The 24,156-nt window shown below is 50.6% G+C and overlaps 1 protein-coding gene across 1 annotated transcript in view; it reads left to right on the top strand.

Moving 5' to 3' along the window:
* The window catches only part of LOC140914442 (haloacid dehalogenase-like hydrolase domain-containing 5), a 49,576-nt gene that overhangs the window by 6,646 nt on the left and 18,774 nt on the right, over positions 1 to 24,156 (top strand). The window contains exon 2 of the mRNA XM_073352225.2: positions 23,767 to 23,973. Within this exon, the coding sequence (XP_073208326.1) occupies positions 23,767 to 23,973 (207 nt within the window). The remainder of the gene's footprint in view (positions 1 to 23,766; positions 23,974 to 24,156) is intronic.

The following is a 24,156-nucleotide window of genomic DNA, read 5'->3' as shown; positions in this document are numbered from 1 at the left end:
TACCAGAAAACCAGAGAGGCGAACAGCCGCTCTGGGTCAGAGCCCCAAATATGCCGCTTCTATGATGAGCTGCATGCCATTTTAGGGGGTTCAGCCACCACTACCCCAGCCGTGTTGTTTGACTCCTTCAATGGAAATGGAGGCAATACGGAAGCAGGTTTTGGGGACGAAGAAGATGATGATGAGGAGGAGGTTGTAGATAGCTCACAGCAAGCAAGCGGAGAAACCGGTTTTCCCGACAGCCAGGAACTGTTTCTCACCCTAGACCTGGAGCCAGTACCCCCCAAACCCACCCAAGGCTGCCTCCTGGACCCAGCAGGCGGAGAAGGGACCTCTGGTGAGTGTACCTTTTAAAATACTATACATGGTTTAAAAGCAAGCATGTGAAAGGATTACTTTGCCCTTGCATTTGCGGTTCTCCTAGATGTAGTCCTAAAGCCTTTGCAAAAGGTTTCTGGGGAGGGCAGCCTTATTGCGTCCTTCATGGTAGGACACTTTACCACTCCAGGCCAGTAACACTTACTCGGGAAACATTGTAGAACACAGCATTGCAGTGTATGTTTGCTGGCATTCAAACAACATCCGTTCTTTATCTCTCTGTGTTATCCTCAGGAGAGTGAGATATAATTCATGGTCGCCTGGTTGAAATAGAGTGCTTTTCTTCAGGGGACACTCAGAGGAGCCCATTCCTGCTGGGCTGTTTGCCTGTGGCTAAACAGAAATGTTCCCCGCTGTTAGCCACAGGGAGGGGGGAAGGTTGAGGGGGTAGTCACGCGGTGGGAGGAGGCAAAATGCGACCTTGTAATGAAAGCACATGTGCTATGTATGTAATGTTAACAGCAAGGTTTACCCTGAAAGACTGTAGCCACTGTTTTATAAAATGTGTCTTTTTAAATACCGCTGTCCCTTTTTTTTTCTCCACCAGCTGCATGTGTTTCAATGATCACAGGATCTTCTCCTTCCCAGAGGCTAGTGAAGCTTAGAAAGAAAAAAAAAACGCACTCGCGATGAAATGTTCTCCGAGCTCATGCTGTCCTCCCACACTGACAGAGCACAGACGAATGCGTGGAGGCAAATAATGTCAGAGTGCAGGAAAGCACAAAATGACCGGGAGGAGAGGTGGCGGGCTGAAGAGAGTAAGTGGCGGGCTGAAGACAGGGCTGAAGCTCAAATGTGGCGGCAGCGTGATGAGAGGAGGCAGGATTCAATGCTGAGGCTGCTGCAGGACCAAACCAGTATGCTCCAGTGTATGGTTGAGCTGCAGCAAAGGCAGCTGGAGCACAGACTGCCACTGCTGCCCCTCTGTAACCAACCGCCCTCCTCCCCAAGTTCCATAGCCTCCACACCCAGACGCCCAAGAACGCGGTGGGGGGGCCTCCGGCCAACCAGCCACTCCACCACAGAGGATTGCCCAAAAAAAAGAAGGCTGTCATTCAATAAATTTTAAAGTTGTGACCTTTTAAAGTGCTGTGTGGCATTTTCCTTCCCTCCTCCACCACCCCTCCTGGGCTACCTTGGTAGTCATCCCCCTATTTGTGTGATGAATGAATAAAGAATGCATGAATGTGAAGCAACAATGACTTCATTGCCTCTGCAAGTGGTGATTGAAGGGAGGAGGGGCGGGTGGTTAGCTTACAGGGAAGTAGAGAGAACCAAGGGGCGGGGGGTTTCATCATGGAGAAACAAACAGAACTTTCACACCGTAGCCTGGCCAGTCATGAAACTGGTTTTCAAAGCTTCTCTGATGCGTACCGCGCCCTCCTGTGCTCTTCTAACCGTCCTGGTGTCTGGCTGCACGTAACCAGCAGCCAGGCGATTTGCCTCAACCTCCCACCCCGCCATAAATGTCTCCCCCTTACTCTCACAGATATTGTGGAGCACACAGCAAGCAGTAATAACAGTGGGAATATTGGTTTCGCTGAGGTCTAAGCGAGTCAGTAAACTGCGCCAGCGCGCCTTTAAACGTCCAAATGCACATTCTACCACCATTCTGCACTTGCTCAGCCTGTAGTTGAACAGCTCCTGACTACTGTCCAGGCTGCCTGTGTACGGCTTCATGAGCCATGGCATTAAGGGGTAGGCTGGGTCCCCAAGGATACATATAGGCATTTCAACATCCCCAACAGTTATTTTCTGGTCTGGGAATAAAGTCCCTTCCTGCAGCTTTTGAAACAGACCAGAGTTCCTGAAGATGTGAGCGTCATGCACCTTTCCCGGCCATCCCACGTTGATGTTGGTGAAACGTCCCTTGTGATCCACCAGAGCTTGCAGCACTATCGAAAAGTACCCCTTGCGGTTTATGTACTCGGCGGCTTGGTGCTCCGGTGCCAAGATAGGGATATGGGTTCCGTCTATAGCCCCACCACAGTTAGGGAATCCCATTGCAGCAAAGCCATCCACTATGACCTGCACATTTCCCAGGGTCACTACCCTTGATATCAGCAGATCTTTGATTGCGTGGGCTACTTGCATCACAGCAGCCCCCACAGTAGATTTGCCCACTCCAAATTGATTCCCAACTGACCGGTAGCTGTCTGGCGTTGAAGCTTCCACAGGGCTATCGCCACTCGCTTCTCAACTGTGAGGGCTGCTCTCATCTTGGTATTCATGCGCTTCAGGGCAGGGGAAAGCAAGTCACAAAGTTCCACGAAAGTGCCCTTACGCATGCGAAAGTTTCGCAGCCACTGGGAATCGTCCCAGACCTGCAACACTATGTGGTCCCACCAGTCTGTGCTTGTTTCCCGAGCCCAGAATCGGCGTTCCACAGCATGAACCTGCCCCATTAGCACCATGATGCATGCATTGGCAGGGCCCATGCTTTCAGAGAAATCTGTGTCCATGTCCTGATTACTCACGTGACCGCGCTGACGTCGCCTCCTTGCCCGGTATCGCTTTGCCAGGTTCTGGTGCTGCATATACTGCTGGATAATGCGTGTGGTGTTTAATGTGCTCCTAATTGCCAAAGTGAGCTGAGCGACCTCCATGCTTGCCTTGGTATGGCGTCCGCACAGAAAAAAGGTGCGGAACGATTGTCTGCCGTTGCTCTGACGGAGGGAGGGGCGACTGATGACACGGCTTACAGGGTTGGCTTCAGGGAGCTAAAATCAACAAAGGGGGTGCCTGTACATCAAGGAGTATTTCAGGCAGGACTGCACGGAGGGTTCCAATAAGAAATGGTGCACCTAAGTTATCGTTCTTATTGGAACAAGGAGGTTAGCCTGGCCTCTGATTGATACATGGCTAGATTTATCTCGCTGCACCTTCTCTGTGAGTGACTGCAGTGTGATCTAGAGGAATGAGTCCCCTAGACAGGGGAGGAGGCAAATGAGTACAAAACAAATCTGGTCTATTTCTTGTTCTGACCCACTCCATCTATCTTTTACATCTTTGGCTGTCAGCAGACAGTGCAGAAGGACTGCATGCCATCCACATCTCATGGCTGCTCGGCAGAAGATGGTACAGTACGACTGCTAGCAGTCCGTATCGCCTGCCCGCTCACCATAAGACGGTTCAATAGGACTGACTGCAGGACTAAAGAGAATGATCTGGTCAAGTCACTCCAAATTTAGTCCCTGCGCCCATGTCTGCCCAGGCGCTCCTGATTGACCTCACAGAGGTGACCAGGAGCACCTCGGACATGACGATGACGGCTACCAGTCGTACTGTACTGTCTGCTGCCACAAGGCAAGGGGTTGCTGCTACTGTGTAGCAATGCTGTACCGCGTCTGCCAGCACCCAGGAGACATAGGGTGACGGTTACCTGAGCGGGCTCCATGCTTGCAGTGGTATGGCGTCTGCACAGGTAACTCAGGAAAAAAGGCGCGAAATGATTGTCTGCCCTTGCTTTCACGGAGGGAGGGAGGGAACGGGGGCCTGACGATATGTACCCAGAACCACCTGCGACAATGTTTTAGTCCCATCAGGCATTGGGATCTCAACCCAGAATTCCAATGGGCAGCGGAGACTGCGGGAACTGTGGGATAGCTACCCACAGTGCAACGCTCCGGAAGTCGACTCTAGCCTCCGTACTGTGGAAGCGCTCCGCCGAGTTAATGCACTTAATGCACTTAGAGCATTTTCTGTGGGGGGACACACACTCGAATATATAAAACCGATTTCTAAAAAACCGACTTCTATAAATTCGACCTTATTCCGTAGTGTAGACATACCCAAAGTAGGATAGTCTGGGAGTAGGCCTGTTGTATAATCATTCAGACTAGATGTGGGATGTTGTTTAGGGGCAATTTAGGACTGGTAGGATGAGGTGTTGGGCAAGAGGTCCCCCTTCCCTGCAGGAGCAACTGCTTCAACTTTCATTATTTCAAAATAATTTAGAAGTTAACTGAAGAATCCTCACACCTGGTATCATTTTGGGGAAATAGTATGTCTTGGGAGAAAATTCAAGAGGAAGAGAAGGCAACACTTCATAGATGCCAATATATTACAGCAGCCTAAGCCTCCCCCTTACTCTTTTGCCTGCCTGTACAAATAGAAGGTGGTTATTACAAGATGATACAGTGTATTGAGCCTTGTGAAGAGTGTAAGTAGCATGACCTAGCTTCAGCCTGTCAGTTTCTTTTTCCTGATGATTATTGAAAAAAATTTACTCTTGAGGCTCTGGAAATCTTGTAATTTCATCCAGCCAATCTGAAGGGTTTTTTACCTTGGCTGCTGAAAGAATAATCTACTTGACAAACAGGGGACGCCATCATAGGGCCTAATCACATCAGCCACACTATCAGAGGCTTGTTCACCTGCACATCCACCAATGTGATATATGCCATCATGTGCCAGCAATGCCCCTCTGCCATGTACATTGGTCAAACTGGACAGTCTCTACGTAAAAGAATAAATGGACACAAATCAGATGTCAAGAATTATAACATTCATAAACCAGTCGGAGAACACTTCAATCTCTCTGGTCACACGATTAGAGACCTAAAAATGACAATTCTTCAACAAAAAAAACTTCAAAAACAGACTCCAACAAGAGACTGCTGAATTGGAATTAATTTGCAAACTGGATACAATTAACTTAGGCTTGAATAGAGACTGGGAGTGGATGGGTCATTACACAAAGTAAAACTATTTCCCCATGTTTATTCCCCCTCCCCCCCCCCCCCCCCGCAACTGTTCCTCAGATGTTCTTGTCAACTGCTGGAAATGGCCCACCTTGATTATCACTACAAAAGGTTTTCCCCCAACCCCCCCCCCCCCCGGCTCTCCTGCTGGTATTAGCTCATCTTAAGTGATCACTCTCCTTACAGTGTGTATGGTAACATCCATTGTTTCATGTTCTCTGTGTATATAAATCTCCCCACTGTATTTTCCACTGAGTGCATCCAATGAAGTGAGCTGTAGCTCTCGAAAGCTTATGCTCAAATAAATTTGTTAGTCTCTAAGGTGCCACAAGTACTCCTTTTCTTTTTGACAGAGTTCATAGAATCATAGAATATCAGGGTTGGAAGGGACCTCAGGAGGTCATCTAGTCCAACCCCCTGCTCAAAGCAGGACCAATCCCCAATTTTTGCCCCAGATCCCTAAATGGCCCCCTCAAGGATTGAACTCACAACCCTGGGTTTAGCAGGCCAATGCTCAAACCACTGAGCTATCCCTCCCCCCATAAAAACATAGAATCATAGAATATCAGGATTGGAAGGGACCTTAGGAGGTCATCTAGTCCAACCCCTGCTCAAAGCAGGACCAATCCCCAATTTTTGCCCCAAATCCCTAAATGGCCCCCTCAAGGATTGAACTCACAACCCTGGGTTTAGCAGGCCAACGCTCAAACCACTGAGCTATCCCTCCCTCCCCCCAAAAGGAGGGGGGAAAATGGAAAGTGACTTCAAACCCATCTACCTCTGTGGCGTGTGCATCCAACTGGTTGGTGCTTTCAGCAAAGCCGCCTTTATTGCTGCCCGCCCTGGGAGTTTTCCCACAGGCACAAGGTAAGCCGCTGGCCGCGCACCGGCGAATGCAAAGCGGCTCGCTGACTCGCGGGATTCGAACGCCCGACTTCCTGTTTCACACGGGAAGGCTCTTTCCGCGAGACCACGGAATCAGTGCTCTTCCAGTATGTATGGATTTGTTCTCTGGTTGTGCAGGAGCTTTAAAGTGTATACCTTTCTTACACATCAATGAAAGAATAAGCATATTCTCCATACAAAATAGTGTGTTAAGGTTAAGAATTTAAATACAAACAGGTCAAGAAATTCTCCTCCACAAACCTTACTGCTTAGGTTTCAGAGTAACAGCCGTGTTAGTCTGTATTCGCAAAAAGAAAAGGAGTACTTGTGGCACCTTAGAGACTAACCAATTTATTTGAGCATAAGCTTTCGTGAGCTACAGCTCACTTCATCGGATGCATGCCTGCTTAGATCAGTGAGGAATACCGCAATCTTCATTAAATTTCACAATGTTGACAATGTTTATCCTCTGCTTCTCATCCTTCCCCATCTACTTTTGCCTGCATTGACGTCCTTTGTCCTCTGCTTTAACTGCTTTCCTAACTCCTGATGTCCTCTTTCCAGTTGCCTGTTTCAGATTGATTGTGTGAGTGAATGGTAGCAAAGGGAGGGTAAGTAGCATGGAGATTGAGAGATTCCTGGTAGCTGTGAGGTGGAGCAGGTTAGGACTTCACTCTGTGCAAGAGTCCTGAATCCTGAGCTACCTTGTATCTCAGCTACTTAGGGTTCTTCCTTGCTTTCTGGATTATTACCCCTAAATGATCTCCTAAGCAGCTTTTTTCCATTATGCTATACTTGGGGACCAGTAGGTTTAAGAGGTAATGTCATGTATATGATTAAACTGATTCAGGCAATATAAAAAACTAAAACACGCTTTTGGTTTCCCCTTAAATTGAACCAGAAATCTTTTTGCCATTCTAGGTCCATATTCTTGAAGGCCCTAATCCTCATCTTTTAGCTCTTGGGGTTGGGATATAAGACTGCCACAGAAGTTCCTTTTTAAGGCTTTTTTTTTTTTAAACCAATGGTGTCCCATCATGCACAACATTCATGGAGAGACCCTAGTCCTGCACATTTCCAAGCCCTCCCAGATATATGGTAACACAGCTGTGAAATATCCTCCTCAAGGCCCCATGGGGAGTGTAGGTGGAACACTGAGAAGTGCTGCTACTACAGGAGTGAAAGAAGGCCCTCACTCACGTACAAAACGCCCTGTTACATAACTGAGCATACAGAGGCATGTACTGTACAATCTAATGAAAACCAAACCACTGATCGTAATGTTTGGTACTGTGTAAGTGCAGTGCCAAGTGCTTAACTGGATTCAAAAAGGGATTAGATACTTACATGGCTAATGAGAACATAGAATCATAGAATATCAGAGTTGGAAGGGACCTCAGAAGGTCATCTAGTCCAATCCCCTGCTCGAAGCAGGACCAATCCCCAATTAAATCATCCCAGCCAGGGCGTTGTCAAGCCTGACCTTAAAAAGCTCAAAGGAAGGAGATTCCACCACCTCTCTAGGTAACACATTCCAGTGCTTCACCAGCCTCCTAGTGGTGGATATTTCCTAATATCCAACCTAAACCTCCCCCACTGCAACTTGAGACCATTACTCCTTGTTCTGTCATCAGCTACCAGTGAGAACAGTCTAGATCCATCCTCTTTGGAACCCCCTTTCAGGTAGTTGAAAGCAGCTATCAAATCTCACCTCATTCTTCTCTTCTGCAGACTAAACAATCCCAGTTCCCTCAGCATCTCCTCATAAGTCATGTGTTCCACTCCCCTAACCATTTTTCTTGCCCTCTGCTGGACTCTTTCCAATTTTTCCACATCCTTCTTGTAGTGTGGGGTCCAAAACTGGACACAGTGCTCCAGATGAGGCCTCACCAATGCCGAATAGAGGGGAACGATCACATCCCTCGATCTGCTGGCAATGCTCCTACTTGTACAGCCCAAAATGCCATTAGCCTTCTGGGCAACAAGGGCACACTGTTGACTCATATCCAGCTTCTCATCCACTGTAACCCCTAGGTCCTTTTCTGCAGGACTGCTGCCTAGCCATTTGGTCCCTAGTCTGTAGCAGTGCATGGGATTCTTCTGTCATAAGTGCAGGACTCTGCAGTTGTCCTTGTTGAACCTCATCAGATTTCTTTTGGCCCAGTCCTCTAATTTGTCTAGGTCCCTCTGTATCCTATCCCTACCCTCCAGTGTATCTACCACTCCTCACAGTTTAGTGTCATCTGCAAACTTGCTGAGAGTGCAGTCCACGCCATCCTCTAGATCATTAATGAAGATATTGAACAAAACCAGCCCCAGGACCGACCCTTGGGGCACTCCACTTGATACTGGCTGCCAACTAGACATGGAGCCATTGATCACTGCCCGTTGAACCCGACAATCTAGCCAGCTTTCTGTCCACCTTATAGTCCATTCATCCAGCCCATACTTCTTTAACTTGCTGGCAAGAATACTGCGGGAGACCGTATCGAAAGCTTTGCTAAAGTCAAAGAATAACATGTCCACTGCTTTCCCCTCATCCACAGAGCCAGTTATCTCATCATAAAAGGCAATTAGATTAGTCAGGCATGACTTGCTCTTGGTGAATCCATGCGGACTGTTCCTGATCACTTTCCTCTCCTCTAAGTGCTTCAAAATGGATTCCTTGAGGACCTGCTCCATGATTTTTCCAGGGACTGAGGTGAGGCTGACTGACCTGTAGTTCCTGGGATCCTCCCTTTTTTAAAGATGGGCACTGCATTAGCCTTTTTCCAGTCATCCGGGACCTCCCCCGATCGCCATAAGTTTTCAGAGATAATGGCCAATGGCTCTTGAATCACATCCGCCAACTTCTTTAGCACTCTCGGATGCAGCGTGTCCGGCCCCATGGACTTGTGCTCAGTTAACGTGCATGGTTGGTTTAGATAAGAAAAAATGAGAGATGAACTCTCCTGCTTAACTCAACCAATGACATGGATTAGGAAGACATTTCCCCTATGGGCATTTCATAACTGTCTATTATGGAGTTTGTTGTGCCTTCCTCTCAAGCCTGTGTTATGGTCAACTGTAGGAGATAATATGCTGAACTAGATGGACTGCTGCCCTCATCAGTCTGAAAATTCCAGTCCATACTGGACAGTATTCTGTCTTGACCAGTGGCCAATTCCAGATGCTCAGAAGAAGGTGAAGGAAACCCACAATTTCTAAGAGGAAAAGACACAGTGTCTGTAGACCAGGAGGGTCCGTAGGTAGGCTAGTTTTCTATCCATCTGTGGGAGTTGACCTCATCCCTCCACCTTTGCATGTCTCTCAGGTTTTGACTCCTGATCCAAGATCAGCCCACCACGAATTAGGGAGTGGGTGCTGTTATGCTTCAATTCTAAAGTCATTGTCTTCCAATTTTCTTCAGAAAACAACCCAGTTCTTCCTTCCCCTGTTGTAGAATGTATAGGTTTCTAGGACTTGATGAAAACTGCCGTACCATACCTTGACCTACTTACTAGGCTTCTTTTAGTCAAGGAAAACTGATCTAGCATGGGACTCCTGACTGCATGGGTAGGTCTGTGGACATTTCTCCCCACGCTGTTTGCAGAGGATCAGACAACATTCAAGGTGCTCTGTGCAACTGAAGTGGTCTGAATGGAAGTTGGTTGCTCTCTTGCTTACAGTGTCTCTCAGCAATTCATTCATCTATTGTAATGTCCCTCTGGGAAAGCCCCATATGCTTTTGTTGCTCTTCCACACTTAGCCAGTCAAGCTCTCCAAACACCTCGAGCTCTTTAGGGAATGGATGGCCACTTCATCTTCTCTGGATCCCTTCGTAGATTTCTGCTGCAGGAAGAAAAGGGCTTTCTCCTCAGAGAGATGCCATAGACTTTGAGCAGGAAAAGGATCCTGAGCCAGAGGCATATTATCTGCCCCTCTCATAAGACCTGGAGTCTCTTATCTCCTATGACTTTATCACTTTGGAGTTGAAACACCCCTAGAGGTTTGCTGAAAAGAAATGCTTTTGCAGAGGAAGTCCTCTCATTTCTGTCATTCTGAATGTCCTTAGCCAGAAATAGGATAATTAATTGTGGTGGAATTTGGAAGCAGTTATCCTGTTCCGTCATCAGAGGGTAAACAATTGTATCTTTATTAGTTATGCGTAGGAGTCCTAGTCATGGGTCATGCTTTCATTGTGCTAGGCATATTACAAAAACATATCCATACTCCTGAGGGAATTCTGTGCCAAAAAATTAAAAATTCTGTGCACAAGATTTTAAAATTCTGCATATTTTGTCAAAATAGCACAATATAGTCACACCAGTTTCAATTATTTTGGTAATTTATTTCAAAATACCTGTCGGCAAATATGTCTGTAACAATACAGACAAAAAAAAAACCATTCAGGTTTTTGACAAATAGATTCCTTACTAGGCTTATTAATACAGAACTTTGAGTAATTCATTTAAACTACAATACAGAAATGTATTTCCCACACCCCACAAAAGCAGTGTGCAGGCTTGGGGGAGTCAGGGTAACAGAGGAGCTGAGGGAGAGGGAAGGAGCCTGGGAGTGAAGCTGGAGGGTTGTTGGGTGTAGATGGCAGAAGTATGGAATAAGTTTTTTTTGAGGGGTGGAAGAGGGAGTGTTAGGGAGTTGGGAAACCTCCCCCATGCAGACCCTGGCTGACCCTCAGCCTCTCCCATTCAATCAGGAACATCTGCCCCTGTCTCCATGTGGTCCTGCAACACCCTTCCCATTCAGTCCCTGATTCAGTGCTGTCACCCCACTACCTCCTGAGCCCATGTTCCAGTCTGTTCCCCGACTACCCTTCTGAACCCCAGTCCATGACCTCCTAGTAGTCCCAGGTGCCCCACTCTGTCTGTCCTGACCTGGCTTGGTGGCAGGGTGCTGTGATGAACGCATCCAGCTGCTGGCTGTTCTGGTGCCACAGCAGCCTCTGGTGGGTGAAAGGCAGAACTTCAGCACTTCTCAGGCAGAATGTATTTTCTGTGGGGGGGAAATCTGCGCTGGACATGAATTCTGCATGTGTGCAGTGGCGCAAAATTCTCCCAGGAGTAATACCAGAGAGACAGTCCTTGCCTCAGAAAGCTTATCTATTCCCAGCCTGCATCTGTTTGTCCTTTCACACACCATTTTTTTTTCTGTTCTTGCCACAGACACCATCAGCTTTTCTCCCTTTCAGTTTGAGAGAATGGAACCTGAACCAAAAAAGACTTCTGGATGCACTATCCCCTGGATCGCATATTGCTTGGTTTACAATTCTCACTTCTGCTTCTGGGTGTTCACCTTTAAGAGTAAAGGGTATAGGTGCATTCACTTGAGATGGGGTGAAAGAGCTGTGATATATTTTCCCTTTGTTTTTCCTTCATTTTCTAGATTCTGAAAATCAGTATTGCATTGCTGTAGTCCTTTCAGCTGGCAGAGGTGCAATATTGGTGATGAAGTGGCCAAGGCAGATGAATTTTTTAAAAAATCACAAGTTTGTGGTTCTATGCAAGGTGCTATTAAACATGCTTGAAACTTCTTGGTTCTCTGCATTCTTTGTCTGACAGAATGAAATGGATTCTTCAAACCACAGCTAATAGTGTTACTTAAGTCTTCTAGAATCCAAATTAGAGTCTTATTCAATGAATCTCTCAACAGTGATGTTAAAGGCTAATGTGTAGATGATTTTGGGACTTTCTTGTACCTGTGCTTGGCCAGTAATCCATTAAGGGAAGATCTGCTGGTTGACCTAAATTCTTCTTTTTGTAAATTACATAACAGCTGTCTCCCCTCCAAAAGAGTAAAATTGGCTTTAGGGAGTGTGACAAAATTCCTGCTCTACCTTGGTGGGTCTTGCGCTTATTGGTGGATTTGCTCGCCTTGGAGCTTCACGGCAGCCTTCAGCTTGGCCATTTTTCTGAATTCACAGTCCAGGTCGACTCCTCCTGTGTCTGACCAGGAGTTGGGAGGATTTGGGGGGAACCCGGGCCCGCCCTCTACTCCGGGTTCCAGCCCAGGACCCTGTGGAATGCAGCTGTCTAGAGTGCCTCCTGGAACAGCTGTGCGACAGCTACAACTCCCTGGGCTACTTCCCCATGGCCTCCTCCCAACACCTTCTTTATCCTCACCACAGGACCTTCCTCCTGGTGTCTGATAATGCTTGTACACCTCAGTCCTCCAACAGTCCGCGTTCTCACTCTCAGCTCCTAGTGCCTCTTGCTCCCAGCTCCTCACACGCACACCACAAACTGAAGTGAGCGCCTTTTTAAAACCCAGGTGCCCTGATTAGCCTGCCTTAATTGATTCTAGCCCCTTCTTGATTGGCTGAAGGTGTTCTAATCAGCCTGTCTGAATTGTCTCCAGAAGGTTCCTGATTATTCTGGAACCTTCCCTGTTAGGAAACGGAACGTCTTTTGCTTGCTCCTCAGCTATCTGCTTTCTGTTCTTTCCTAAAGCCCCCTGGCCCAGATTTTTCTTACTTTTTGCACCTGCCTTAGTTCCCCCCCGACCGGGCCAGACGCTTTTTTTGTTTTCTTTTCATTTTTTGTGGTTTTTTTTCGTCTACGTCCTTCGCCAGCCATCCCCCCCCCCACGCCTGCTTTCGGGCGCAGCTATTTGCCTCAGCTGAGCCCCCGGAGGAGGGGGGGGAAGATTGCCGATTTTGCTGTCCGGAGGGGGGAGTGGAAACCCCCAGACCCAGCCGTTTTGCCAGCAGCTCGGACCTTACAACATTCTTAACATGCCGGAGGCCTTGGAACACAGCCAACACAGCCAACACAGCCGGAGAAGACGATTTCAGCAGACAGAAGAAATAATATAAATCATCGTGACGAGGGCCGTAAGGTTGAGTAACTTTCTGAATTATACTCTCGTGGGGGGGAGTTTGACTGTGACTACTTGCGTTTGTGGCGGCACAGGGGGTGTGGCGTGGAGACCACCACCCCCAATCCATCGGTGCCCCTACTCCCCCATCGTTATTACAACTGTCACGGCCCCCCCGCCGTCTGTCCCTGCTGGCAATCTGCCATCTCCCTTCAGATCCAGCTGTTCGCTTTGAACTTTGCCTTCCGGACCGGACCTAACAGCCGACCAACCGAGACTCTTTGGACAAACGTGTGTGGGTCTGCACCCCCCCCGGATTGCTTATCCCACAACTTGCCCCTATTACTGTGCCCCGATTTTGTTCCCGCCCCTCCTCCCAGTCCCCCCCCCCCGGCATTTCTTCCCTTCCCGTCTGCAGCCAGCGGAAGGAGGGGCTATTCCGTTTTTTCCCCTCCCCCCTCCTTCTTCCGGTGTCTCCCTGTCTCTCCCTGCTCGCAATGGCGGGGAACGAGAGGGGCGAGACTGCTTTAATAAAATTAGTTGTCCCTTTCCCACCACCACCCCTGCCCGACCCCCAAGGTCCCCCCCCTACCACTATTGTTAGGATACTTGCCACCCCCCCGCTGGGGCACCGGTAGCAGGAGGCACCAGGGTGATTGCTGCTGCTGCTGCACCCACCACCCCCCCAGATTCTAGGAACCCCCCCCCCGGTTCGCCAGAAGGGCCAGGGCGGGTGGAAAGGAAAGGGCCCCGCTAAAACCACTGAGCCCTCCATGGCAGGGGCTGCCCCCACCGCTGCGGCATCGTCATCAACCGTGGCACCCCTCCCAGCGTTTCCCTCCACCAGCTCTGCGATTGTCCCTCCCCCGGCCCCCAGGATGTATGCCCGGGCGGCAGCGGGCTCCCCCCTGCCTGCCGCCTCGTCATCTCGCCCCCCCCCTGCCTCCGCCACCATCACCAGCGGCCGAGGCCCTTTCCCCGCCTTGACCAGGAGGCACGGCATCCGTTGCCTCCTGGTGCCCGCCTCGCCCCACGTGGAGACATACGTACAGGCGTTGGCGAAGGTGGTAGGACCGACGGCTATTGTGGCGGCCTCCAAGATGTATGGGAAGGTCGTTTTCTTCTTAGCCTCGGAGGATGCCGCCCAGGAGGCGGTGGAGAGGGGCCTGACGGTGGGGGGGGTGTTTGTCCCCCTAGAACCGTTAGAAGACCTGGGCGTTCGCCTCGTCCTTACCTCCGTTCCTCCCTTCTTACCCAATGCTGCCCTGTTACCCGCTCTTTCCACCCTGGGGAAACTTGTTTCTGTCATCAGCCCTCTCCCGTTGGGCTGCAAGGACCCCACCCTCCGTCACATTTTTTCGTTCCGCCAGCAAGTGCAGCTTCTACCACCGGCAGGGGCGCGTGACGGAGAGGCGCTCGAGGGGTCCTTTCTAGTCCCCTACGAGGGAGCCCGCTATCGGGTCTTTTATTCTACCGGAGAGGCCCGGTGCTACCTTTGCCGTTCAGCGGGGCATGTCCGCAGAGACTGCCCTTTGGCCCGGGGGGGAGGGGCACCCGAAACCCCCGAGACCCGGCAGGACATCGGCCTCGTCGCTGCCGACGCCCCTGGCTGCCCAGTACCTGAAACTAACCCTCCTCCTACTCGACCAATCGCTGCTCCCGTCCGGGCCCAAGAGATACCTTCCCTACAATGCCCGGGCGAGCAAGGGGTTTCCACCCTTGCTAGTACCAACCCAATAGAGCCCATGGAGGAGGGTGTGGCAAGGATATTATCGGGTATAAGAGAGGGCCCTCCCCAAGGAGAAGCCCCCGCCCCTCATGTTGCCCCACCGCTACCTCCCCGAACCCGTAAACCATCGCCTCCGCCCCCCGACACGACCCCTGCTAACCAGCCCCCAGATGATGCTATGGAGGGCTGGACCCTAGTCTAGGGGAAGCGAGGCAAGCGGAAGGCTCGAGCTCCGCTGCATCCACCCGACGCGGAAGCCCCCCGGAAGACCAGGAAAGGAGGCACTGCTATCGAGCCTCCCGCCACGGCCGCGAGCGAGATCCATCCGCCGGTGTCGGGAGGGGAAGACGGACTGGCATTGGAGGGCAGAATCCCCCCTCCACGGGAGACCCTCCCCTCCGAGACTTCTGAGGACACCCCTTCTGCCTGGACGCTACCCGAACCCCCCGCGGACCCCAAGGCGGCCGTTGAGGCAGGCCCTAGAGGAGAGGCCCCCGGGGTGGCAGGAGTTGGCCTCTCCTCCGTGTATGCGGAGATTGAGGCCCTAGATTTGACCCCGGTCACCCAGGGAGGGGATGATTTGCTGTCGGCTGGCCTTGAGCTGGGCAGCCTTACCCCAGCCTCCCTTTCCCCATGCTCCCTCCCCCTATTTGCCTTCCCGGGTGAGCACCCTGCAGAAGGCGGTCCACCACCTGATGCCATGGCCGCTAAGACCACCATGGAGCCAGCACCTAGCATTATTGGGAGCCCCCCCCCTTACCCCTTAACCCTTGACTCTGCTCAGGAGGCACTTTCCTTTAGCTGCTTGCCTCCTGCACCCCAGAGCCTTACCCCTGCCCCCACCCCTGCCCCTGCCCAAGGTCCCTCCTCCTGCAATGTTAATGCCGCCCCTGGGGTTATTTCCTTTCCGCCTTTTGCAGACTCCCCCCAGGGAGCAGTCTTTGCACTTTCTAGTCGCGACCCATTAGGAGTGGCAATTTTTCCCCTGCCATCCCCCTCCACCCCAAGGCGTGAAATGAATTTAATAACCCCAGCCTGTCAGACACCCCGTTGATGGTCCGCACCCTGTCTACCTGCTTTAGCGGACCACGAGGCTGTATTAAGAGGCCCATCAGGGAATACCTCGGGAATTGTAACCCCACCCCCCCATGAGCTGCGGCATGCGCTACGGAAGTTCCTAGAGCATACCCGTGGCGCCTGTGATAGGGCACAGCTGGCTCTTCAGCTATGGGGGGAGTTTGATCAACTCCTCCAGGCCACAAGGGCCCTTATAAAGGAGGGCAGGGGGCAAGGAAAGCGCGGTGCTGCGGCCTACGAGCGAGCCCGCAGCTTCCGACGCGATCTACTCACCCACGGGATGGGTCATGGGTTGCTGTGCAACCCGCCGGGGGCCCTGAACCCCACCGCCAATACGAGGCCCCCACCCCCCCAGCCCTCCGCATGAAGCCTCTTATTATTGCGACCCTGAATACCAGGGGCTGTAGGATGGCTCTCCGCAGGTCCCAGGTGCTCTCTTACCTTCGGGAGGGGAGGTACTCTGTAGTTTTCCTGCAGGAGACCCATACGGACCCGGCCGCCGAGGACAGGTGGCGGCTGGTGTGGGGGGATGGGGTATATTTTAGCCACTTTGCGACCTGGCAGGCTGGAGTGGCAACCCTATTCTCCCCCAACCTACGGCCTGAGGTGCTAGGGGTCAATGAGGCCGTGCCGGGCCACGTGCTGCACCTTCGAGTCCGTATGGAGGGGCTCGTGGTTAATCTTGTTAATATCTATGCCCCGCAAATGGGCTCCAGGCGGCCACAATTTTATCAGCAGGTGTCCGACTTTCTCGGCACCCTGGATTCGCACGAGTGCCTGGTCCTGGGAGGGGACTTTAACACCACCCTCGAGGAACGGGACCGCTCAGGGGCCGAACCGAGTCCGGCCGCTGCGAATATTCTCCAAGGGATAGTCCACCATCACTCCCTAGTGGACGTCTGGCGTGACCATCACCCAGATGACATCTCCACGTTCACCTTTGTCCGAGTGGAGGCCCATCGGTCACACCACTCTCGGTTGGACCGTATTTACTTATCCCGTTTCCATCTTTCACAGGCCCACTCCTCCGCCATTCGGCCGGCCCCATTCTCCGATCATCATTTAGTCACTGTAACGGTCTCCCTCCGTGCAGAGAGACCGGGGCCGGCCTATTGGCACTTTAATAACAGCCTGTTGGAGGACGAGAGCTTTGTGATGTCCTTCCGGGAGTTTTGGTTGGCCTGGCGAGAGCAGTGGCGTGCCTTTCCCTCGGTGCGGCGATGGTGGGATCTAGGGAAGGTGCGCGCCAAGCTCTTCTGCCGTGACTACACTCGGGGCACCAGCCGACGGCGAAATGCGGCGATAGAGCAGTTGGAACGGGAGGTCTTAGAGATGGAGAGGCACCTGGCCGCTGATCCCGAGGACCCGTCCCTCTGCGGAGCATGCCGGGAGAAGCGGGAGGAGCTCCGGGCCCTTGAGGACCACCGGGCCTGAGGTGCCTTCGTTCGATCCCGCATCCGCCTCCTTCGGGAGATGGACCGCGGCTCCCGCTTCTTCTATGCCCTGGAGAAAACGAGGGGGGCCAAGAAACACGTCACCTGCCTTCTTGCGGAAGACGGCACCCCCCTCACGGATCCAGAGGAGATGTGTGGGAGGGCCCGTGACTTCTACACAAGCCTTTTCTCCCCGGACCCAACCGATCCTGACGCTTGCGAGGTGCTCTGGGAGGAACTCCCCACGGTCAGCGTGGGCGACCGAGACCGACTAGAGCTGCCTCTCACCCTGGCCGAGTTCTCGGAAGCCCTCCGTCGCATGCCCACCAATAAATCTCCGGGCATGGACGGGCTGACCGTGGAGTTTTACCGCGCGTTCTGGGACATTCTCGGCCCAGACCTAGTCACCGTCTGGGCTGAGTCCTTGCAGAGCGGGGTCCTCCCTCTGTCATGCAGGCGAGCGGTGCTCGCTTTGCTGCCGAAGAAGGGGGACCTCCGCGATCTACGAAACTGGCGTCCCGTCTCACTCCTTAGCACGGATTACAAAATCGTAGCGAAAGCAATCTCGCTGCGGCTAGGGTCCGTGATGGCGGACGTGGTCCACCCAGACCAGACCTATACTGTCCCGGGTCGCAGCATTTTTGACAACCTCTTTCTAGTCCGAGACCTTTTGGAACTCGGGCGGAGAGATGGTCTATCGTTCGCCCTCCTGTCTCTTGATCAGGAGAAGGCGTTCGATAGAGTAGACCATGGGTACCTCCTGAGCACTCTGCAGGCGTTTGGATTTGGACCTCAGTTTGTGAGTTTTCTCCGGGTGCTGTATGCCTCCGCGGAGTGTTTGGTTAGGCTCAACTGGACCCTGACTGAACCGGTCAGCTTCGGGCGAGGAGTGTGGCAGGGGTGCCCCCTCTCGGGCCAGTTGTATGCTCTGGCGATCGAGCCTTTTCTCTGTCTCCTCCGCAGGAGGATGACAGGGTTGGTGCTGCGGGAGCCGGAGCTGCGGCTGGTCCTGTTGGCGTACGCCGATGACGTACTCCTCGTGGTCCAGGACCCGGGCGACTTGGCGCGAGTGGAGGCATGCCAAGCCATCTATTCGGCAGCCTCCTCCGCCCGAGTCAACTGGGTCAAGAGCTCTGGCTTGGCAGTGGGGGACTGGCGGCAGGTGAGCTCCCTCCCACCCGCACTTCAGACCATCCGGTGGAGTGCGGGTCCACTGCTCTATCTCGGCGTTTACCTTTCCGCCACGCATCCTTCCCCGCCGGAGAACTGGCAAAATTTAGAGGGCGGGGTGATAGAGCGGATCCGGAGATGGACGAGGCTACTCTGATGTCTCTCCCTCCGAGGGAGAGCACTGGTGCTTAACCAACTAGTCCTGTCCACGCTCTGGTACAGGCTCAACACCCTGGCTCCGTCCCCGGGTTTCCTGACCCACCTCCGGAGATTGATTCTAGAGTTCTTCTGGTCAGGAATGCACTGGGCCCCTGTTGGAGTTCTTCATCTACCCCTGAAGGAAGGAGGGCAGGGCCTGAAGTGTCTGTACACTCAGGTCCGCGTTTTCCGCCTCCAGGCCCTGCAGAGGCTCTTTTATAGTGCAAGTAGTTCGGCGTGGAGCATACTGGTGCACGCCTTCCTGCGCCGTTTCCAAGGGCTTCGATATGACCGGCAGCTCTTTTATCTTTCTCCGAGGGGTTTTCCGCGAGACCTCTCTGGGCAGCCGGTCTTCTGCCAGGACCTCCTCCGGACCTGGAAATTGTTTCTAACAACCAGGTCCGTGGCGACCACCGTGGGGGCAGATCTCCTCACGGAGCCCCTGCTACACAACCCCCAGCTCTGTGTGCAGGTGGCGGAGTCCCGCTTGGTGCGCCAGAGGTTGGTCCTGGTGGAAGTTACGAGGGTCGGAGACCTCCTGGACTATGACCGGAGAGACTGGCTGGATCCCCTGATGCTCGCTCGGCGCATGGGGCTCTCCAGCCTCCGTACCCCCCGGCGCATACTTCAGGAGGTGAAGGCCGCCTTGACCCCCGCTGCTCGGGCTTATGTAAGCCGAGCCTTGTGCGAGGGCGCACCCTGCCCATCCCTTACCCCAGGCCCGCCGGACCTTTCCATCGGGCCCCCACCCCGTAGATCCCAACAAACCCCTCACCCTTTCACTGCAGCCGGTTAGCTTTCAAATTGCTTCACGGAAATACTTATATACACTTACGCTTCACACCCTTCACGCCCACACCCTGGTGTCCCGCCCCGATACAAAGTGGCGGGATCTCCTGCCACCTTTGGAGGGTGAGCAACCTCGGTGGGCCAGCCTGTATTCCACCCTGGTCCCAAGGCCCGTCGGGGACATCAGTTGGCGGCTCCTTCACGGAGCTGTGAGCACGGGCGTGTTTTTGACACGGTTTACCCCCATTTCGGACACTTGTCCTTTCTGTATTGTGAGGGAAACCCTGGCGCACGTGTATTTAGAGTGTGCCAGATTGCAGCCCCTTTTCCGGCTCCTCACAAATATTCTATTACGCTTCTGGCTTCATTTTTCCCCCCACCTTTTTATCTATACACTTCCCATCCGTGGCCCCACAAAGTCGCGGGATCTTCTGGTCAACCTCCTCTTAGCTTTGGCTAAAACAGCCATTTATAAAACCAGAGAGAGGAGGTTGGCCCATGAAACGTCCTGCGATTGTGGGGCCGTTTTCCGATCCTCAGTACACTCACGTATCCGGGCGGAGTTCCTCTGGGCGGCGTCCACCGACTCCCTTGAAGCCTTCGAGGAGCGGTGGGCGCTGTCTGGGGTTCTCTGCTCGGTGACCCCGTCCGGTTCCCTCCGTCTGACCCTTTGATTGAGGGGAAAAGCGAGAGACGCCAGCCCCAGCCGTTGCCGCTGTGGATACCATCATTCCTGTCATCTAGGAGGGGTCCTATAATACATGGGTGTCTACCCCCCCCTCCCTAAACTGCCCACCCCGCAGCCGTGCCCATCTTACCGGGCACTCTCAGGAGAGGGAGGATCAGTGACACTGGGCGCGGCACTGGGTAACTCGAGGGGGTGGAAGACCACGAGTGTCGAGGAAGCTCCCCGGCTCTGGGCCCAGGCTAGCCTGAACACTTCTCCCTCCTGAAAGCTGCTGTGTTATACCTTCTGATTGCGTTGTTTTGTTGCATAGTTGTTTTGTTTCCTTTGGTAATTCTGTAAGCGTTACCAATAAACTTTTTTTCTATTTCAAAAAAAAACAAAAAACCTTCCCTGTTACCTTACCCAGGGAAAAGGGATCTACTGAGCCTGGGGCTAATATATCTGCCTTCTGTTACCCTCCTATAGCCATCTGGCCCGACCCTGTCACAGGAGATAGAGTACATATTGAGATGAAGCAAAGGTTTCATAATTAATCTTACATAATTGAAAAAAATATGGCTCATAACTGAAAGGATTCTAACACCTTAGCTTTCAGTATTAAGATTGCCATTCACCAGAAAAGATAAAGAACAGCCTATTAAGAAATACGACATTATTTATCAAACTACAGTATATTAGTTATTTAGTAAGGCTTCATGACTTCTTAAAAATACACCTGAAACCATTTTCTTTTTAGATCAAGGAATTATGTACTGAAATTTATATCAAATACAACAAATGCAGAATTCATTCAAGAACAGCACTGCAATGTGCTATGCCAATATTAGTTCTAGAATTTAACATTCCCATTTAAAAAGATGACAGTATGAGAATCAGAAAGTTTTGTAGTAGGATCTCAACAGATGTGGTTATCTAGGGCAGCATTTCCCAAATTGTGGGTCAGAAGCCCAAGGGAAGAGAGCATGGTATTGTAGTGAATGTCTCTGGGTGGAGAAGTATGAATTCTTAACAACAAGAAAATCTTTTGATTTTTTTTTTAAAAAATAAACAGCTCATGCCTAGTTAAATACAATTAACAAAAGAAAAAAAACCCCAAACCAAAAGCCACCCTATCTTAAAAGAACATTTTTTAAAGTCAAACCCTCAAAAGTTAGGAAATGCCTTCTTGCATGTGCATTTTGATTGTCTTGTAATTACATTATAAACTCCTTCCTCGTTCCGTGCAGAGGATGGACAGTGCTCATTTAAAGAGCAGGTGTTCAAAATATTGAATATCTTCATTGTTCAGTGTGTGGTCCTATGCCTTATTTACTGTATGATATTCACACTTTGCTTTACCTTCTCATGGGCTATTCTATGCTGCTTATCACTACAGTATCTGAGTGCTTCAGAAATGTGAATGAATTTATTTTCGCAACACCCATGTGAGAGGAAGGGGGTGTGTGGTATTATCCCCATTTTACAGATGAAGAATTGAAGCACAGAGATGAATGTAAAAAGTTTCCACTAATTTTGTTTGCTCAATTTTCAGATGCCTAGGACATGATTTTTCAGTACTTGGTATTTATATAGTAGTTCATATGTTCAGAGCACACTCCTGTTGACTTCAGCTGTGAGTGTGCATCACTTCTGCAGATCAGACCCCAGATAGCAAGTTTGGGCATCCAAAAAATGAGAAATGCCATTAGTGATCACCTGTAGAAAAAATTGATTTATGTGACTTGTCTTGGAGAACTGGATTCTAGACCTGCCTCTGCTATACAACATTCAGCTGCCTTAGTCATGAGACCATCCTTTCTCTTCCTGCAATCCCCTGCCTCATTCACGACATATCTTCCAATTTCTACAACAGATAAGGAAAGGATCCTACAGATAACGGCCTCCTTTGCTACATCCAATAGTATGATAGTCTTTAATTATATGATCATAATGCATATGAACTAGAAGGTGATGAGATACACACTTAGTCATGGATTTCACCCAGATTTACTGACAGCAGAGGAATCTAGAGACTCAGGAGTATTTGTTTCAGTCCCAGTCTAGTCTTTTCCCTTCCCTCTAATCTGGCTTCTTTCCCCTTTGCATTTGAATCAGATGCTTTCTGGGTGTCAGTGAGAGCACAGGATGAGACAGTCTCCCTGCTCTCAGTTCCTGTGCCCAGCCCCAAGCAACCATTTCAGAGGAAGTCTGGCTTTATCCCTATAGTCCTGGGCTGGAGGGAGTATGCTCCATCACTGTGTGGGGATGATGGATATGCAGTCATCTTATACACAGGCACTATGAGGGGATGGAGCATGCTCAGGGAGGACACTTTTCAGATTTTAGCTGCTAAAATCTGAGCATGTGTGAACTGCAGTTTTTCAAAAGCTTGTAACTTGGCCAAATTTGGACACTTTTTCAAAGAGACAGCAAAAGGCTCATCCCTGATACAACGGCCACCCCCTGCCAAATTTCAAGTCCCTGCTCAAAAGCAGGAAGGTGCTAGAGTTGTTCAAAGAGAGAGTCTTCAGAACGTTTTTAACATGAATAAAACATATTTTTCTCCAGCCTCCTCCTTGCAATGGCTGAATCGTTTTGTGTGAAATTTTCCAAAAGCTTCTGTCTGCAGCAGACACCCAGCATGGGAAACTTCAGCCCAAATGGTTAAAGGCTGGCAAAGTTATTAGCAATGGAAAATAGGGTCTTGTAATGAGAAGTGCTGGGCAACCTTAATAGGCTACCCTACTAGTTCCTCCTATAATACAGTATTTCTTGCATTCAGGAAGGTGAGCACTTGCTGGAGTGGGGTGTGAGAAGGAGGAGCCCTGTTAAGCTATAATTCAGTGGTTCTCAAACTGGGTCAAGACCCCAAAGTGGGTCCCAGCCCTGTTTTAATGGGGTCGTGAGGGCTGGTTTAGACTTGCTGGGGCCTGGGGCCAAAGCCAGAGCCCTAGGGCTTCAGGCCTGAGTGATAGGGCTTAGGTTACAAGTCCCCCTGCCTGGGGCTGAATCATAGAAGGTTAGGGTTGGAAGGGACCTCAGGAGGTCATCTAGTCCAACCCCCTGCTTGAAGCAGGTCCAATCCCCAATTTTTGCCCCAGATCCCTAAATGGCCCCCTCAAGGATTGAACTCACAACCCTGGGTTTAGCAGGCCAATGCTCAAACCACTGAGCTATCCCTCCCCCCGAGGTGGTGAGGTCCCCACTTCTGGGGCCATGTAGTCATTTTTGTTGCCAGAAGGGGGTCGCAGTGCAATGAAGTTTGAGAACCCCTGCTATAGTTTAATGTGCCTGGAAACCGGGTGTATCGAACATCACAAGGGAAAATTTAATATCTAAGTGTTGTGTAAAATGAACGCTCTGCTGCACTTGCAGTCACAGCCCACCCACCATGATAACCACATTTGCTTTGTATTATGTTTTGTTGGTAATGGAAAGCACCAGTCTTCTCATTAGACACACGTACAAAATACTGATAAATATTCAGATCAGGAAAAAAACACGGCTTCCACCACCACTCTACAGAGAACATATCTCTCCCTGGCACAAAAAACTAACTGACTCTGAAATGTGTACTTTACATCTCCTTGTACCAGTTTTGCTGAATTTGGGCCAATGTTCTGAAGTATTTTGAAACTTATTCTTATTTGTAAGAATCCCTAGGGAGGTCACAGTTATTTGGGCAGTAAAAAGGGGCTTGGGATAGGGAAAATTTTTTGCACCCCTAACTTTGGCAGTTGTGTTCCCATAACCATAAGATATGTTGCAGTGTCTGGTTTTATCTGTGTTGCACCTGGTGCATGGAATGAGATGACCCATTCACAGAACTCCAGGTGGTCTCACAGCTTTTCTTGGTTTGTATCTAAGCTTTATTGAATGTGTGCAGTGATGGAAATAATTACATATTTTTTCTTGTTACAGCCCAACATACCTACCTTTGGCTTTCTCTTCGACATTGATGGGGTACTGGTACGAGGAAAGACTCCAATTCCTGCGGCACAAAAAGCCTTTAAAAAGCTAGTTAATTCTCAGGGACAGTTATTGGTGCCTGTAGTATTTGTCACCAATGCAGGAAACTGCCTTCGCCAGAAGAAAGCTGATCAGTTGTCTCATATTTTGGGAGTGCCTGTGAGTAATGTAAACTTCTTTTAAAGGTTTCAAAATGTTGTTAGAGGAAATGTAACGGGGGGAGGATCTTGCATTAAATGCATTTCAGCGTTCAGTTAACCATCTTCTGGTTTTCTTTTTTGCATAAGAGAAAATCAGATATTTTGTAAAGCCTTTTGAAATCTTTGGTTGGAAGGAACTATA

This window comes from Lepidochelys kempii, chromosome 7 (genome assembly GCF_965140285.1).
Source record: "Lepidochelys kempii isolate rLepKem1 chromosome 7, rLepKem1.hap1, whole genome shotgun sequence".
In the NCBI taxonomy this organism is placed as follows: Eukaryota; Metazoa; Chordata; order Testudines; family Cheloniidae; genus Lepidochelys; species Lepidochelys kempii.
Note: the sequence above shows the minus strand (reverse complement) of the source record. Positions and strands in the feature narration are given on the sequence as shown.